The sequence below is a fragment of the Mustela nivalis genome (genome assembly GCF_964662115.1).
Source record: "Mustela nivalis genome assembly, chromosome: 7".
Lineage (NCBI taxonomy): Eukaryota > Metazoa > Chordata > Mammalia > Carnivora > Mustelidae > Mustela > Mustela nivalis.
Window position 1 is genome coordinate 89,569,963 of NC_139026.1, and position 15,960 is coordinate 89,585,922.

A 15,960-nucleotide genomic window follows, 5' to 3' on the forward strand; every position below is an offset into this window, starting at 1 on the left:
GCTTGTTGGTCATTTGTGTATCTTTTTTGGAGAAATGTCTGTTCAAGGCCTTTGCCCATTTTTAATTGTTTTGTGTTGTTGAGTTATGAGTTCTTTATGTATTTTGAGTGCTAGGCCATTATTAGATATATGGCTTGCAGATATTCTCTCCTCTTCTTTGTATTCTCTCATACTGTCCACTGAGGCGTGGGAGGTTTTAATTTTGTTGAAGACCCGCTTATTTTTCTTTTGTCCCTTGTGCTTTTGGTATGCTATCTAAATACCATTGCTAAATCCAAAGTCATAAAGCTTTACCCCTATTTTCTAATTTGAAGTTTTAAAATATAAGTTATAACTTGTATATTTAGACTGTTGATCCGTTGAGTTCACTTTTACATGTGGTGTGAAGTAAGGGTCAACTTCATTCTTTCACATCTGCATATCCAGTTGTCTAGGACCGTTTGTTGAAAACTAGGCCTTCCCCCCTGAACAGTCTCGAAATTCTTGTCAAAAATCAGTCAATCAGAAATGTATAGGTTGGGGCGCCTGGGTGGCTCAGCTTTCGGCTCAGGTCATGATCCCAGGGACCTGGGATCGAGCCCCGCATCGGGCTCTCTGCTCCGCGGGGAGCCTGCTTCCCTTCCTCTCTCTCTGCCTGCCTCTCTCCCTACTTGTGATCTCTGTCAAATAAATAAATAAAATCTTTAAAAAAAAAAAAACGAAATGTATAGGTTGGTTTATGGACTCATTTCTGTTACATTGATTTATGTGTCTGTGTTTAATGCCAGTATCACCCTGTTTTGATTGCTGTAGCTTTGTAGTAAGTTTTGAAATCAGGAAGTGTGAGTCGTCCAACTTTGTTCTTTTTTTTTTCTCCAAGACCATTTTGGCTCTTCGGACTCAGAGTTGAAGTCTTTATTCTATCCTAAGGAAGCTGTAGAGGGTTTGGATAAGGTCCAAGGAAGACTAATTAAAATAATCATGCCTTGTAATAGGCTATTCTTATCAGTTTGGCCTGTCTGATGGAGGCTGTCATCTGGAAGGAGGAGGGCTGAGAGGCAGAAAGTTGTGAAGGGGAAGGGCTGCACAAGCTGGTTTGGGCAGTTCATTGTGGATACTGCAGACCTAGAAGGTGGCCCAGTGAGCTTTGGAAGAGGCAGGTTTAGCATACCTGAACAGGACAGTGCCCCATTCTGGTACAAAATCAGTGAAGCTTTATATCCCCAATGGGCAATTAATGTAAGCTACAAGTCATAAATACTGTAGCTTTAAGATGTTTTAGAACATCTGTGGGTCTTTATCTACCAGGACAGATGTGGATGTTTTGTGGTTTGCCTCTTACCTTCCAAGGTTGGGCCACCACCCTGTGCTGTCCTACACCCAGTCCCCTAGAGATGTGTTCTGGGGCAGAATAGTGGGCTGAGTGGCCAGGAGCCTATGCCTGTATGGTGGCTCTTGTGAATTCCCATGAGCCACACCCTTGCTAAGTGTCCTCCCAGTGGGTCAGAGAGAGAGAGGACCCAGCCCCAGTGCCCTGCCTGTAGTGAGGTTGTCCTTGCTGAGACCTAGCCGCCTCAGTGCCTCCATAAAGTGCAGCTAGACAGACGCTGTCCAAGTTGGGACTTGTTGGTCTTCTTCGAAACACAGACTCTCTCATGAATCAATTTTGCATCTTTATCCTACCACAGACCGCCTTCTGATCATATTTTGGAGCCACATTCAAATCCTGCTTAGGTGGTTTGTTTTTAGTTAAGGTTTGACTGACTTGTTAATAACAAAATGCTGTGCTAGTGAGAAATTTGTTCTGGGCCCCTTTTTTTAGTGGGGGGATGGGCTGAGAGAATCCTAAACAGACTCCACACCCCCAGCAGGGAGTCTGACGTGATGCTCCATCCCACAACTCTGAGATGCTCCATCCCACAACTCCGAGATCTTGACCTGAGCTGAAATCAACAGTTGGGCGCTGAAACAACTGAGCCACCAAGGTGCCTCCTCGTTCTGACCACTTTTTTTTTTTTTAATATTTTATTTATTTATTTGAGAGAGAGACAGTGAGAGAGAGCATGAGCGAGGAGAAGGTCAGAGAGAGAAGCAGACTCCCCATGGAGCTGAGCGGAGCCTGATGCGGGACTCGATCCCAGGAATCCAGGATCATGACCTGAGCCGAAGGCAGTCGTCCAACCAACTGAGCCACCCAGGCGTCCCATTCTGACCACTTTTTAACTTGATTGTGTCTCAAGTGATTTTGTTACTCCTCTGTGATTGGTTTTCCAAATTGTGTTATTTCTACTACATAACTCCTTGGTTGTGGAATACAGAGAGTTTTAGGTATATATATATTGTGTGTGTGTGTGTGTGTTTGTAGACTGATTTAACCTGATGAGTGACTACGAAGTAGATTATAAAGGGCTATTAGCACTCATTAGTCCAGATTTAACTTTTCAAAGAAATCATGGTTAGGTTTCTGATTAAGTGAACTAGTACATTTATAGTAAATTCATATGTTTTTATAACTTTATTACTTATTTTGATAAATGAATATTAACAGAAGACTAGCCCTAATGTCTGTCTTTAAAGTTCAGGAGAGAGTATATAAAATTTAAAGCAGAACTTCCCAGTGTTGGATCAGTGATCCAAACAATGTGAATTTAAAAACAAACTGGATTCAGATTTCAGCTGGAGGATTTTAGAGGTCATTTAGTTCGTTGCCTTCTTTTTGATTAATCGTGAGGAAAATGAGGTTCAGAGAGGTTAAGTGACTTGCCCAGTGCCACACGGCTAGTTCCTGGAAGAGCTGAGGCTAGCATAGCAGTTTCTTGCTGCACTTGCTGTGGTCTTACTGTAACTTGCCACTTCCTAATTAGTGGTTAAAGAGACATTGTATGTGTGCGTGCCTGAGTGTGTGTCTGTTTATGTTTGAGTCTTACATTTAGAGGAGAGAGTAAAGTTGATTGAGCACCTACTTGCTGGGCTCTTTTTAAAATGTATTATTTCGTATGGTTCTTGCATAGTCCTGCAAAGCGATTATTTATTTTTTTAAAAGATTTTATTTATTTCACACAGAGAGAGATCACAAGTAGGCAGAGAGGCAGGCAGAGAGAGAGGAGGTAGCAGGCTCCGCACTGAGCAGAGAGCCCGATGCGGGGCTCGATCCCAGGACCCTGGGATCATGACCTGAGCTGAAGGCAGAGGCTTCAACCCACTGAGCCACCCAGGCGCCCCTGTAAAGCGATTATTAACAGTCCCACTTTATAGATTATGAAACCGGGGTGCAGGAAGGCTACTAACTTGCGCAAGGTCGTGTGATTGGTGTTAGAGCTGGTATTTGAGCCTTGGGTCTTTCTGACGTACTCCTGCCATCATAACCCCACTGTAGCTCGTGTTTTAAGTAACTGAAGCCTTTTCAAGGGTGTGGGCAGTGGTGATGGTTATCTTAAAGATATATCTGTTGCAAACTTCTCCCTCACTCTGTAAAATATATAGAGGTACCCAGATGTGTGCAGAAAGAGTCCTTCTCCGAACACTCATAGCACTTAGCGGATGTTTGGCTAATCTTCATACCATCTCTGTAAGATAAATGGTATTTTCTGGTTAGGCGGCTGAGGCCCAGATAGATTCAGGGACTTGCCTAATTCCTTATCACAAACCCACATGGCCCTGCTCCCAGTTCCGTTCTTCATCCCGTCTCACATAGATTTCACCACTTTTGTTCTTTCCTGTCTTACACCAAGATTGTTTAAGTACTTCCCAAAAATAATGAGCCACGTGTGGGTGTGTTCGTTCTCCAGAATGAATCACTGTGAAAGAGGCCATGAACCAACGAAGGGAGAATAAGTATCTGGAATCAGAGACTCTCGGCTCTCCTGTCTGCTAATTGACAGACTCTGAAGTGAGCTTTTTTGTTTTTTTTGTTTTTTTTTTTTCCTTCTTAAAAGGCGGCTACAGGTCTGGCCTGTGTGTCCCGCTATGCTCAGAATAGCCCTCTTGGAGTTGTTCGTTTTCCCTTCTTGCTTCCCAAAATAACCCCAGTGCTGTTCTCTTTGCTGGATGTCAGGGCACATGTACTGAGAGGTGTGTGCTCCATGGGGAACCCCTTTGTGCCTCCATGTCCTCCGTGACACAGAGGGGAGGGGCGTCAGCTTCCTTGGATGGCTGGTCAGGACTCCAGTGTGAGTAAAAGGTTTGGCTCGAGTATTAAGAAGGATGCAGAAGTAAATTTAAGTTAGCAAGAAGAATAAAAGAGGGAGCAAAAAGAGGTATTTGGGGGAAAATGAGGAGGTTTCTTTGTCTTTCTTGTGTCTAAAAAGGGTTGGAATCGAAGTTTAGGAAGAACTTATTTTTAAAAATTGCTTTTATGATTTGGATTCTAGTCTAAAGGGACCTGCTTTAAACTTCCTGCCCTTAAAATAGAACACTACCCTCACCCTTCAGCAGGTAGCTGCGTGTTTTGGAATTTCTCCCAGAAGAAAGGGCTTTGATCAAAGGCCTTACGTGAAGCCCCGCAGCGGCCTCGTACCTGTCAGTGTGCGCTCCCCTTTGTTTCCGGGCGTGGGAATGGCCAGAGATTGCATCATTTATAGAGCTTGAGGAAGGGGGCTTGGGCACGGAGATATTTAGAATCTGTCTTTGGAACTGAAAAGCCGAGAGATGCCTTCCAATGTCTTGCAGGAAGAGACAAAGATAGACTGTTTACAGCCTGAAGGGGTGAGTTACAACAGGCTAGGTTTTCATGGGATTGGTCATAAACGTCTCTTCTCTAGGGGGCTTGGTTTGAATATATTCCCACTCGGTATCCAGATAGTAGTCAATGAGTGTCCAGTGTGGGACTTGGGTGGGCTGCCCCCTCCATTTCCCAATGGGCGAATGCTTCATTCAGCACCGAGTCCCAGCCTAAGTGTCCCAGCCGCGCTCCTGCCTGTTCCGAGAGGTCAGGGCTGGGTTAGGCTCATGGGAGACAGTGTTGGGGAGAACCAACTGCTGCTGTCTGTGCTATTCTTGTTAGATGGATAAATAAAGGATTTCAGATTCCAGGGCTGCTGAACTGGCTTTCAGAGGCGCCAAATTCATTTACAGTAATTTCCTGTCAATAGTGCACACTTATGTATAAAACATACCCAGCAGAACTCATTAGTCCCAGACATGATTGTACACACTGCCTATTTGGGGGGCACACGTGTGTGTGTGCGTGTGTGTGTGTAAAATATATTTACATATATTCATATATTTTACATACATATATAAGATTTTCAAGTGATATCCAGGGACCTTCCAGAGTAGGTTTAATTTTGAACACTTTTTATGCATCAGCTCGTTTGATCCTCCCAGTAACTCTTTGAGGTAAGCATTAATATTATCCTCGTTGGGGACGCCTGGGTGGCTCAGTTGGTTAAGCAGCTGCCTTCGTCTCAGGTCATAATCCCAGCGTCCTGGGATCAAGTCCCACATCGGGCTCCTTGCTCCGCAGGGAGCCTGCTTCTCCCTCTGACTCTGCCTTCCACTCTGTCTGCCTGTGCTCGCTTTCGCTCGCGCTCTCTCTCTGACAAATAAATAAATAAAATCTTTAAAAAAAAAAAAAACTTAAAAAAAAATATTATCCTCGTTGGAGGTTATTCTTTTCACCCCTTGTGAGAGGTGCACCTGCCATGGACCAAAGGGAGAAGGAGGATATTGGACTAGTGGGTGGGAAGCTTTTCACGAGAAGTGATGGTCAGGCTGAATCTTAAAGGATTTGTGAGAAGTAGCCAGGAAAAAAAGCACTGCAGCAAAAGAATGTGTGAGAGCATGCTGCATTCAGAAAACTGTAGGCCTGCCTGGTGCCGGAGAAAGGGGATGGAATGATGAGCCACCATCAAGTGAGGGAGCCTGTGTGGCTTTGGATGGAGGATGTAGGGTTGGGGTAGGAGGTGGTGTCGTCTTCTCCAAGGGGTAGGTGCCTTCCTCTCTCCTCAGGGATCTATGTTTAAAGGAAAACTTCATTCCCAGCTACAGAATAATGTATAATGAGTCTAAGACAGAGTTCAAGAGGTGGTTTCTCTGTTTCTCATGGGCATTAGATAGGGCACTTAGAAGAAAATGGTGGAGCTTGGAAGCTGGGTTTCTGAGCTGAATAAGCAGGTGAAAAGTTGTTGCTCCCATTGATGGTGTCATCTTTCGTGCCCTGTCTGTATAAAAGCTCCTTATTTGGGAACATCAGGTGTGCTAAAGGGTTATATGCTAAGTCTGGAAAAGGACCTAGGAGGAGATCTCCCCATTAATGTCAGCGTACTCCCCAATCCTGCAGCTCTGCAGTGTGCATGTACCAGCTGCCTCCAGGCCAACTACACGTGTGAGACAGATGGGGCCTGCATGGTTTCCATTTTCAACCTGGATGGCATGGAGCACCACGTGCGTACCTGCATCCCCAAAGTGGAGCTGGTCCCTGCCGGGAAGCCCTTCTACTGCCTGAGCTCTGAGGACCTCCGCAACACCCACTGCTGCTATACTGACTTCTGCAACAAGATTGACCTGCGGGTGCCCAGTGGTGAGTGGACAACCTTGTTGGACTATTGGCTCATCCTGGAGGCAGGGCACCCCCATCATCTCATCCTTTGCTCTTTCCCAATCCCTTTGTTTGGCCATAGGTGAAGGTACCTTTTAGATGTTCTCCAGGGTGACAAGGGGGTGGGATTCCTCCCCAGTCAGGTCTGTGGACAAGAGGTTGGGGGTAGGCAGATGGTCAGCGTAGTCCCAAAGGGGAAAGCCGCGTTTTGGCTGCTGGCTGAGCAGCTGTGGGCAGCTGGTGAGGAATGGGAGAGCCAGGCAGGGATTCCCACGGGAAGGTATGGAGACAACCCCTGAGCTCTGTGAAGGCGGCTGCGGGCCGAGAGTGATGGCAAGATGGAAAGAGAGACCGGAGCTGGAAAAGAAGGACAGCAGTCACGGCTGAGGAGTGTTATTAGCTGGCACTCCTTTGCAAGTGTACCGTATAGAAGGCATTACTGGGAGAGCAGAAGAGGAGGGACTTAAAGCTGCAGGGCTTAAAGCAGCTGTTACGAGTGGAAGAGCAGAAGCTGGCCTCTGTCTGGGGCACTGAGGCAGGATAGTCCCATGAAATGCTGCGGATGAGAGAGTGGATTGTGAGTCGGATTGTTGGAAAGGGCTCCTCCATTCGAGAGGATTGCATCTGAGAGCACCGGGCAGACAGACAGCCGGGTAAGACCAGGGAGGTCAAGGGCACCTTGAACACAGGCAGAGGGAAAGGGCATTTTTCACATGGAGGGAGGTGTTGGGGACAGATAAGGCCAGAGCTTTCCCCTTTTTTTACTGTGTTCTTTCCCTCTCCTCTCTTACTTGACCCAGGTCACCTCAAGGAGTCTGAGCACCCTTCCATGTGGGGCCCTGTGGAGCTGGTGGGCATTATTGCTGGCCCAGTGTTCCTCCTGTTTCTCATCATCATCATTGTTTTCCTTGTCATTAACTATCATCAGCGTGTCTATCACAACCGCCAGAGACTGGACATGGAAGATCCCTCATGCGAGATGTGTCTCTCCAAAGACAAGACGCTCCAGGATCTTGTCTACGATCTCTCCACATCAGGGTCTGGCTCAGGTACCAAGTCCTTCAGTGATTATGTCTGTGGTTGGTCTTCGTCACTGGTTCCCAGCAGGATAGACCGTTTATGAAGAAGGCTGGGCCCTGTGCTTGTCTCTGCCAGCATGAAAGCATTTGGCTTCCTAATTCCTCTTCTTTTGGAGTCTGATATATAATAAGATAATGGGCCCACAGAAAAGCTTTCATTCCCTGGGATTCCAAAGGTCAACTGCAAAACTCTCCATTCCAGAAACCCTGCCTCTCTTCAAGTCTTATAACTGTGCATCTATTAAAATTCACCTGGTTCCAGCTGAGCAGTGGAGTGCTCAATGGAAGGGCCCCTTTGGAGAAACAGGAGTGTGCCGAGTTTCTGTGAGGTGGTGATAGCTAATCATTGATCTCTGAGCAACCACAAGGGGAGTTTAAGGACACTGAGTAAAGCTGAGAGCTGGGGTTTGGTGAATCATTGACTTGTACCAGTTGCCCAAGGGTTTTTTGGTGGGGGTTACGTAAAGGCAGCCTGGGCTGACAGCATGGGATCCGTACCATTTGTTTCCTGCACGGCCTGTTGGTAACCAAGTCTTTCTTAGATGAGGAAATTGAACCTAACCCTGGACCTTGGTGGGAGCCCGGAACTCAGGATAAAGGGACTGGGGTTGCTCAGGTCTCAGGGCATAGCTCAGCTAGCTATTAGATGTGAAAGGAGTACCAAAGAGTCTTTTTATGAAGACAGTCATTTTAGTGATGGTGGTATTTTGTCCTTGTTAAAAAAAAAATCATCTGCAAAGGACTCTATTGCCATTCTGGCTAAAACATACAGAATTATATTGTGAGAATTTTGTGTGTGTTTACCTATGTTTCCTTGCCGTGTGACAAAGACTATTGTTCCATAGGGAAATTATGCCATCAGTCATGGCCAGACATTCCTCCTTGAACACAAGGAATACTTTGAGCTGTGACATCTCCTGAATTTCAGTGGTTTTGCCTTTATTAAGCTCTGCAGTAGAGAGTGCCAAAATGATGGATATATTTAAAAGCTGCATATTTTTAGGAAGAGAGAAAATACATGTCTTGTTCTTTGCTGAAAGAGGTAGGGCAGTGGTTAGAACTGCCTGACTGACTCTGCGACTTAATTTGCTTTCACAGGAGGGTAGCTCAGGTTTTCTGAGTTCTTTTGGAGATCAGAACTAGCCAAAGCTAACGAAGGTCCACTGTCGTCACTTAGTCCTCTGGAGTAAAATGATAATATTAACGATTTCTCCTTGTTCAAGTCCCTTCTTAATTCCAAATATGCAAAGCTTTGAAGGTGTTGGCCTTTTAATACTGTGGTTTTTAAAGTGATAAGTGTTCATGTGGCTTTCAGTTCCCTTCAGCACGTATGTGTTGAAGGCCCTCTGGGTGACACAAGGTAAACAAAGATGACAAGGGCTGACCCAGGATCAGATAGAAGAGATGGGGATTGCTGGGAAAGGGTCTCATGGGGGAGGTGCCTTTAAAGGGGCCTTGAAGACGGAGTTGGATGTTTTATGAGAGGTAAGAGGACAGGGAACATTCCAGGCCAAGGAAAAACCCTTGAGCTAAAGGACAAAAGGGCATAGAAGCTCACCATGTGTTCAGGGGACAATACAGAGACAGGGATGCCCTGCCCACACTGGGGGGTGGGGACTGGCAGCACAGCATGGGTGGGCAGGACCTTGGGTGCTGTTATCTTGTAAGGCAAGAGGCATCTCCCGGAAGTTTTCATGTGGCAAAGTAAACATTCATTTTTTCCCGTTGAAGGAATTCTGGCAGTGGTGTGGAGGGTGAATTTACTCATTCACCAGCCCCCCCCATTAGGGAGGGCAGGGTGAAGCAAGGCTGTGTGTGGGTGTGCAGGGCAGGAGGAGGAAGACAGGGGAGGCGGAAAGACCAGTTGGGGAGTCTTTTAAAGAAGGACCAGAACTGGGCTCAGGGGAATGGAGAGGAGGGGTCTGATGTGAGAGACATGTTGGTGGTTACAGAGTTGTAGTTAAAAGCATAAACTTCAGGGGGCACCTGGATAGCTCAGTGGGTTGAGCCTCTGCTTTCAGCTCAGGTCATGATCTCAGGGTCCTGGGATCAAGTCTAGCATCGGGCTCTCTGCTTAGCAGGGAGCCTGCTTCCCCCTCTCCCTCTGCCTGCCTCTCTGCTTACTTGTGATCTCTCCGTGTCAAATAAATAAAATCTTAGAAAAACAAAACCATAAACTTTGGGAGCAGGCAGTTCTAAACTTTAATCCCTTCTTTGCCACTTGCTGCCTGTATGCGTTCAAATGAGTTACTTAACTTTCCCTTTTGAGCCTTCGTTTTCTCATCTGTAAAATGGGGATAATAACACCATCTACCTTATAGGTGGTTGTGAGGAAATGAGATGATTTATCTAAAGCTTTATCATAGTTCCTGGTGCACAGTAAGCCTCCGGTAAATGGTATTCACATCCACAGGACTTAGGGATTAATAACATGTTTGGTCTAGGAGAGGATGTGAGAGAGCTCCGAGTCAGTCCTAAGGGTAACTGTGATTGAATAGATAGGGAGACTACTGAAGGGGGCACATGAAGCAGTAAATGAGCCCTGCGAAAGACAGTAAAGTTACTCTTAGGATAAGCGTGGGTTGTCTCTTGTTGCATATCTGGAGCTTGACCTGTGAGCAGAGCTTTGGAGAGAGGTGGGAACCTTGCCTGCCTGACCAGTTGGGCTTTCATGGGCCACACAGCACCGCCCTCTAGTGGCTGTAGAGGGGAGCTGCCTGAGGCACCTCCAGTCCTCCAGCGCTCTTTCCTCTTCTCTGCCCTCTTTCCTCTTCAGTTAGCATAAAGCAGATATGGGTGGACTGGCCCACAAGAGGCCGGCTGCAGAGTTGGTAAATCTGGTCACACGTGTGCAAATATGTCTCCCATACTAACTGAAAAAAAAATTTGCTTAGATAAGGCGCAGCTAATCTCGTGCGTTTCTGTTTCTGTGTCCACTCACTACCAGTTGCTGCCTGGTTTAGCCCTCTGACTGGTGGTGCAGGGGCAGCCACAGCTGTCCTTGGTCATTGGACGAGGGTGGATTGGAGGCATTGTGTGGTAATGGCCTTTCCAGTGTGGCAGTGAGAGTGGGAGTTGCAAAGTTCAGCGAATTTTCAATATCTGCCTTTCATTCTTTGGTCCACAGGGTTGCCCCTTTTTGTCCAGCGCACAGTGGCCCGAACCATCGTTTTGCAGGAGATTATTGGCAAGGGCCGGTTTGGGGAAGTGTGGCGTGGCCGCTGGAGGGGTGGTGATGTGGCTGTGAAGATTTTCTCTTCTCGTGAAGAACGGTCTTGGTTCCGGGAAGCAGAGATATACCAAACGGTCATGCTGCGCCACGAAAACATCCTTGGATTTATTGCTGCTGACAATAAAGGTAATGAGCCGGGTTTGGGTACGGGGGGATCCCAGAGCCAGCAGTAGCCCCAGAGGGTGGGGGTCACTGGGGAAGTTGAACAGCTATGGGACCGCCTTCAGAGTTACTCCCATAGAAAGAGAATCCGAATAAGCTGACAGTCCTTCCAACTTTTCTTCTATGAAAAGCTTACACCAAAACCCAGGCTCTTCAGCAAGCAAAGCTATTAAGCAGATAAACAAGATCAGCTCCTCCCCCTGCCTGCTTACTCTACATTCCTAACACTCCTTCCCCTCACCCCTAATGTAGTCCCGGCAGGGGCTCCAGTTAATTTACCTTGAAAATCACTAGAATGAAGAATTGCAACCTCACCCCCTGCCAGGGCAGGAGAGCCCAGAAAAGTGTGTGGTCCATGTTCTGTGATGTAATTGGCAGTGACCACATGTGTAGTGGAGCGGGCAGCATAGCAGGGATGACCTGGCTTCCCACAGAGTGTCACCTCCTCATGGTCTTTAGGCTCCGCTTTTGGTCGGCTTGAACCTGGGGTCCCTTGGTTCCTCCTTCCTCTCCCTTCTCATTTTCATTTAATTTTGGAGTCTCTGTTGTGTGGCCAGGCATATCCTTGTTTTTGAGGGCTTCACTGACCAGCAGAGCGAGAGGTTAACGAATAGTTGATTCTAGGAATTCTAGGAAGCTAGACTCTCATAGCAATCTATTAGCTAATCGATTAATCAAAAGCCAATCAGTCTAAAGCTCTTCCATTGAGCAAAAATTGGGAGTGAGATGGGGGTCAGGGAGGTCCCACGTGAGCTTGATTGAGACCAGGGTGTCAGGAGTCCGTCAGGAAGAAGAATCAGTGGGAAGGGCACTGCAGACACACATGTAGAGGTGAGGAGTGTCTGGGACCCTGCAGGTCATGTGGGTGGAGAGGCTGCCACCACCAGACTGTGAAGGGCCTCTTAGAGAGCCTTACGGTTTATTCTGAGATAGTGGGGAGTACTTGGCATTTCAGTCATTAATTCACTAACAGCCATTGACCACTGTAGGGGAAGACCTCTGCCAGCTGCTTTGATCGTCACAGGGAGCAAATCGTGGGCCTTGTCCTTGCAGCTTCCAGAGAGAGGGGGAGGGAGGCATGTGGGCAGGTAGCGCACCTGAAGTCGGAAAGACCGGGAGGTGTTTGCTTGTGCATTTGAGAAGAGTCGCCCCGACAGCTGTGACACAGGCTGCTCCCATGACATGGCAGTTTCTAGAAGTTAGTGTCTCCAAAGCCTGCAGAAGATGCTAACTATTTATTCTTCTTTCCTAAGACCACAGCAGACTGCCGATTCCTTGCATTGCTTGGGTGGGGGGGATTGTCATATGGCCCCAACTGCCCCTAAGTGGAAGAGGCTCGGACTCAAACATGGGGGAAGAAGGGGAAGAGAGCATGTTTACTCCCTCTGAGTAAATTATGCTTTTTATTATTATTTTTTAACAGCAACATCTTTTGAGAGCACTTCAATTTTATATACAGGTTAAAGGCTCAGAAGATGTCTTCCCTTCTAACTTTGACTTACTGCCAGGGTCCTCCCAACTTCAGGGCTGGTTGGAGTGCCAGAGCAGGTTGTTGGGTGGGCTCCTTGTTTGTAATCAGAGAAGCCAGAATTGGTGCTGTTCCAATAGCCACTCCCTGTATTGATTCTGGCAGCCTGTATGAATAGGGATCTGGCTGTAAAAACTCACATTAGGGCCAAGGGAGGAAGAAAAATCGGACTCCTTCGTTTTTGCCTTTTTAGCATGATATATATATATATATATATATTATGGTGTCCTGGAACTAGCACCGGCCTGGAATTTGGAGATTTCAATCCAATTTCCAATCTTCCTATTGACAGCAGCATAACCTAATTAGATTACCAGCTTTGGGTTTTTCTTTTTCTCCTTCCTCCTTCCTACTACACACTGCCTCTCATCCCCTACCCCGTAGAAAAACGCGTGCTGTCCACCTTCCATTGCTCTTCTGGGGATAAGGTGACCTTTCTGCAATACTTGGAATTGTGCTCTTCATGCACTGAAAAGCATTTTTTTTTTTGGTCTGGAATATAAGAACACACTAAGGAGCTCTTTGCTCTTCTCCCAGAGAGAAAGAGCTCATGGCCTGGAAGGAGCAGTGGCATGAGAGGAAGCATTACGGATGAGCCAGCTGGGGGGCTGGGCTATGCTCACAGGCTCGTGGAGCACAGAGGAGGGTCTGCAAAGCCTTCCTCATTGGCCACAGCGGGTGCAGCCAGTCACGGTCTAATGAGTAGATGAGTAGGTCGTGTTCAGACTCTGACAGCACCTGCCAGAAATAAGGGAGCCTGTCTAAGAAAGAACATCATTCTTCTGTCCTTCCTGGACCCCCACACTGGTGAGCAAGTATAGATGAAACGGGTACAGAGGGGGAGGCTCAGGAGGTGTGGAGGCCACCATGAAATCAGGCGTCTAGTTGGGAGTTCATGCTGTTCACCTATTCTTTCTTTCCTGCCTTAACCGTTTTGCTGGTAGTTGTGCCTCTTCCAGAACTCCTCTGTGGTTCTCTGCAGATAATGGCACCTGGACACAGCTGTGGCTCGTCTCAGACTACCATGAGCATGGCTCCCTGTTTGATTATCTTAACCGATACACAGTGACCATTGAGGGGATGATTAAGCTGGCCTTGTCTGCAGCTAGCGGGCTAGCACACCTGCACATGGAGATTGTGGGCACCCAAGGTGAGTGGACCCTGCCAGAGCGCCAGGAAGTTGAGTAGACTTTGAAAGCCGGTACCATCCAGGTTTAGTTTCCAGAACGCCTTTTTCCTGAGGTGGTTGGAGGTGGGCCTCAAGAACTGTGGCCCAATCTAAGGGAGAGAGGTTTGAGTTTCCCTTGAGAACAAGAGGTGTCTCCAGTGGGGTCTTTCCACCTCTGTCTTTAGAATTTTCTCAGGGCTCTGGAACATAAAGTTTCCATTGTTTGTCAACGGCTGGCCTGGCATGATTGCTGAGTGGTGAGCTAGTGTTCTGTCATCCCCGAAGGCTCCACACACATGTTAAAGAATGGAGCCCAGAGGAGAAAGGGAGCTAGGGCAGAGGAACACAGTTCACTAAAGTCACGTCACACATTCGCTGTTGGGGACAGTTGGCTTACAGACACTGGGCTTTTTCTAATCTAGGAAGGTTCTCCTGGAGGAAACAGACCTCAAGCTTCCTTGTAGGTTGACTGTGACATCAGCTCTTTGGGGTATCATGGTTCCTTTTTTTTTTTTTCTTTTAAAGATTTATTTATTTGACACCGAGAGAGAGATCGTAAGTAGGCAGAGAGACAAGCAGAGAGAGAGGGGGAAGCAGGCTCCCTGTTGAGCAGAGAGCCCAATTTGGGGCTCGATCCCAGGACCCTGAGATCTTGACCTGAGCCAAAGGCAGAGGCTTAACACACTGAACCACCCGGGTGCCCCTGGGGGATCATGGTTCTCATCCACATTGTGGGTGTGCTCCCTGATTTCTGGTTGACCAGGGCAATGGCTCTTGCTGGCCCTGACTGGAAACCAACCATTAACATGTGTGACAGTAGCAGGCCTTCTCTTCGCCTCTTTGACAGTGAGAGTCTAGCAAATATAGCAGTTCTTCTTGGAATTCCTTTGCAGTTCTATCCTGGAGTGTATCAGTTCAGGGAAAGGAATGGAGGAGACATGAGAATCACTAATGTGCATGTCCTTCTGAGCTCTTCACTTACCCACATTGATGTGTTTCGTCCTCACATAGCTGTCAAGTAAGGATTGGGGTAGCCTCATGTTGTGGATGAGAAGACAGAGGTACAGATGGGTTAAGTCGCCTTTTAGGGTTATGGGGTTAGTGGAAGGCAAAGCCAGAAGTAGGACCCATATAGTCTGGCTGCGGAGTCTTAGGCTTTTAACATGTATGCTCTCTCTATATAAAGATCCATATTTTCTTTTCTCTGCCAGGGAAGCCTGGAATTGCTCACCGAGACTTAAAATCAAAGAACATCCTGGTGAAGAAAAATGGCATGTGTGCCATCGCAGACCTGGGCCTGGCTGTCCGCCACGATGCAGTCACGGACACCATCGACATTGCCCCGAATCAGAGGGTGGGGACCAAACGGTAGGAAGGCCTTGGGCCTCTGACTTTGCCCTGCCCTTGTACCGAGGCGCGCATGAGCGCCCATCTCCCTATCTGCAAAGGAGAAAGAGACATAGACATGGAGGTGTGGCTGAATCGAAGCCCCACCCCGTGCACTGGAAAGCTGTGCTGGTTGCATCCAACAGATGCGGATGTCGTGAGCCTGGCTCTAAAGAACGAGACACACATAGCTGTTCTTGGTGTTGGGCAGGGGAGGCAGCAGAACAAGAGAATCTGGAGAAAGATCTGAGAGGGGGCAGGCCACAGACTTGGCTGGGGCAGGGAGGAAGAATGTGTAGTCCCAAGGGTGCTTTGCTGACGCAGGGGTATGTCTGCTCTGGGGTCAGAGCAGGTTTGCCCACCCCGAGCAGAGGTGACTTAGGGTGGAGAGTGGGGGCACCTTTAGGATTATGGGTCTGCTTCCTGCTTTATACAGAAGTGAAGGAAGGAGTAAGGAATTATGATTGTAGATTGATTTCATGATTTAGAAACGGAGTGTCTTGTAATGGGACAGAAGAGGAGATCTATTTGCCAGATTTCAGTGAATTTCACTCAGGTGTGCTGCTGCTTTCCTCCCTCTTCACCTATATGAGTGCAGCTACCTAGGCCCCAAAGTGTGAGGTTTGAGGTGACCCCCCCATTGGCCTTCAGGTCGGGGGGATGCTAAGGGGTAGGGGGACTGGCTCGAGTAGTACTATTTAACCAAGGAAGAATTAGCAATCACCTAGAATTAATTTCATTTTTATCTGTAATTAGGTAAGATAACAAAAGACGTTCAGAGTGAAATTTAAACTCAACCCATCACTGTGGCTACATTTAATAAAGTCCAAGACCCCACTAGCCACCAGATATTATGGGTTGTTACTACCCTGTGATCCACAGAACAAA

General features: G+C 47.4%; 1 protein-coding gene across 2 annotated transcripts in view; it reads left to right on the plus strand.

Annotated features, from left to right (window-relative positions):
• ACVR1B (activin A receptor type 1B) overlaps positions 1-15,960 on the plus strand; it is a 36,222-nt gene that overhangs the window by 11,828 nt on the left and 8,434 nt on the right. For both annotated transcript variants that reach the window (XM_082741398.1, XM_082741399.1), the window contains 5 exons: positions 6,260-6,499; positions 7,318-7,566; positions 10,724-10,954; positions 13,501-13,668; positions 14,898-15,054. In XM_082741398.1, coding sequence (XP_082597524.1) covers positions 6,260-6,499; positions 7,318-7,566; positions 10,724-10,954; positions 13,501-13,668; positions 14,898-15,054 — 1,045 coding nt within the window. The remainder of the gene's footprint in view (positions 1-6,259; positions 6,500-7,317; positions 7,567-10,723; positions 10,955-13,500; positions 13,669-14,897; positions 15,055-15,960) is intronic.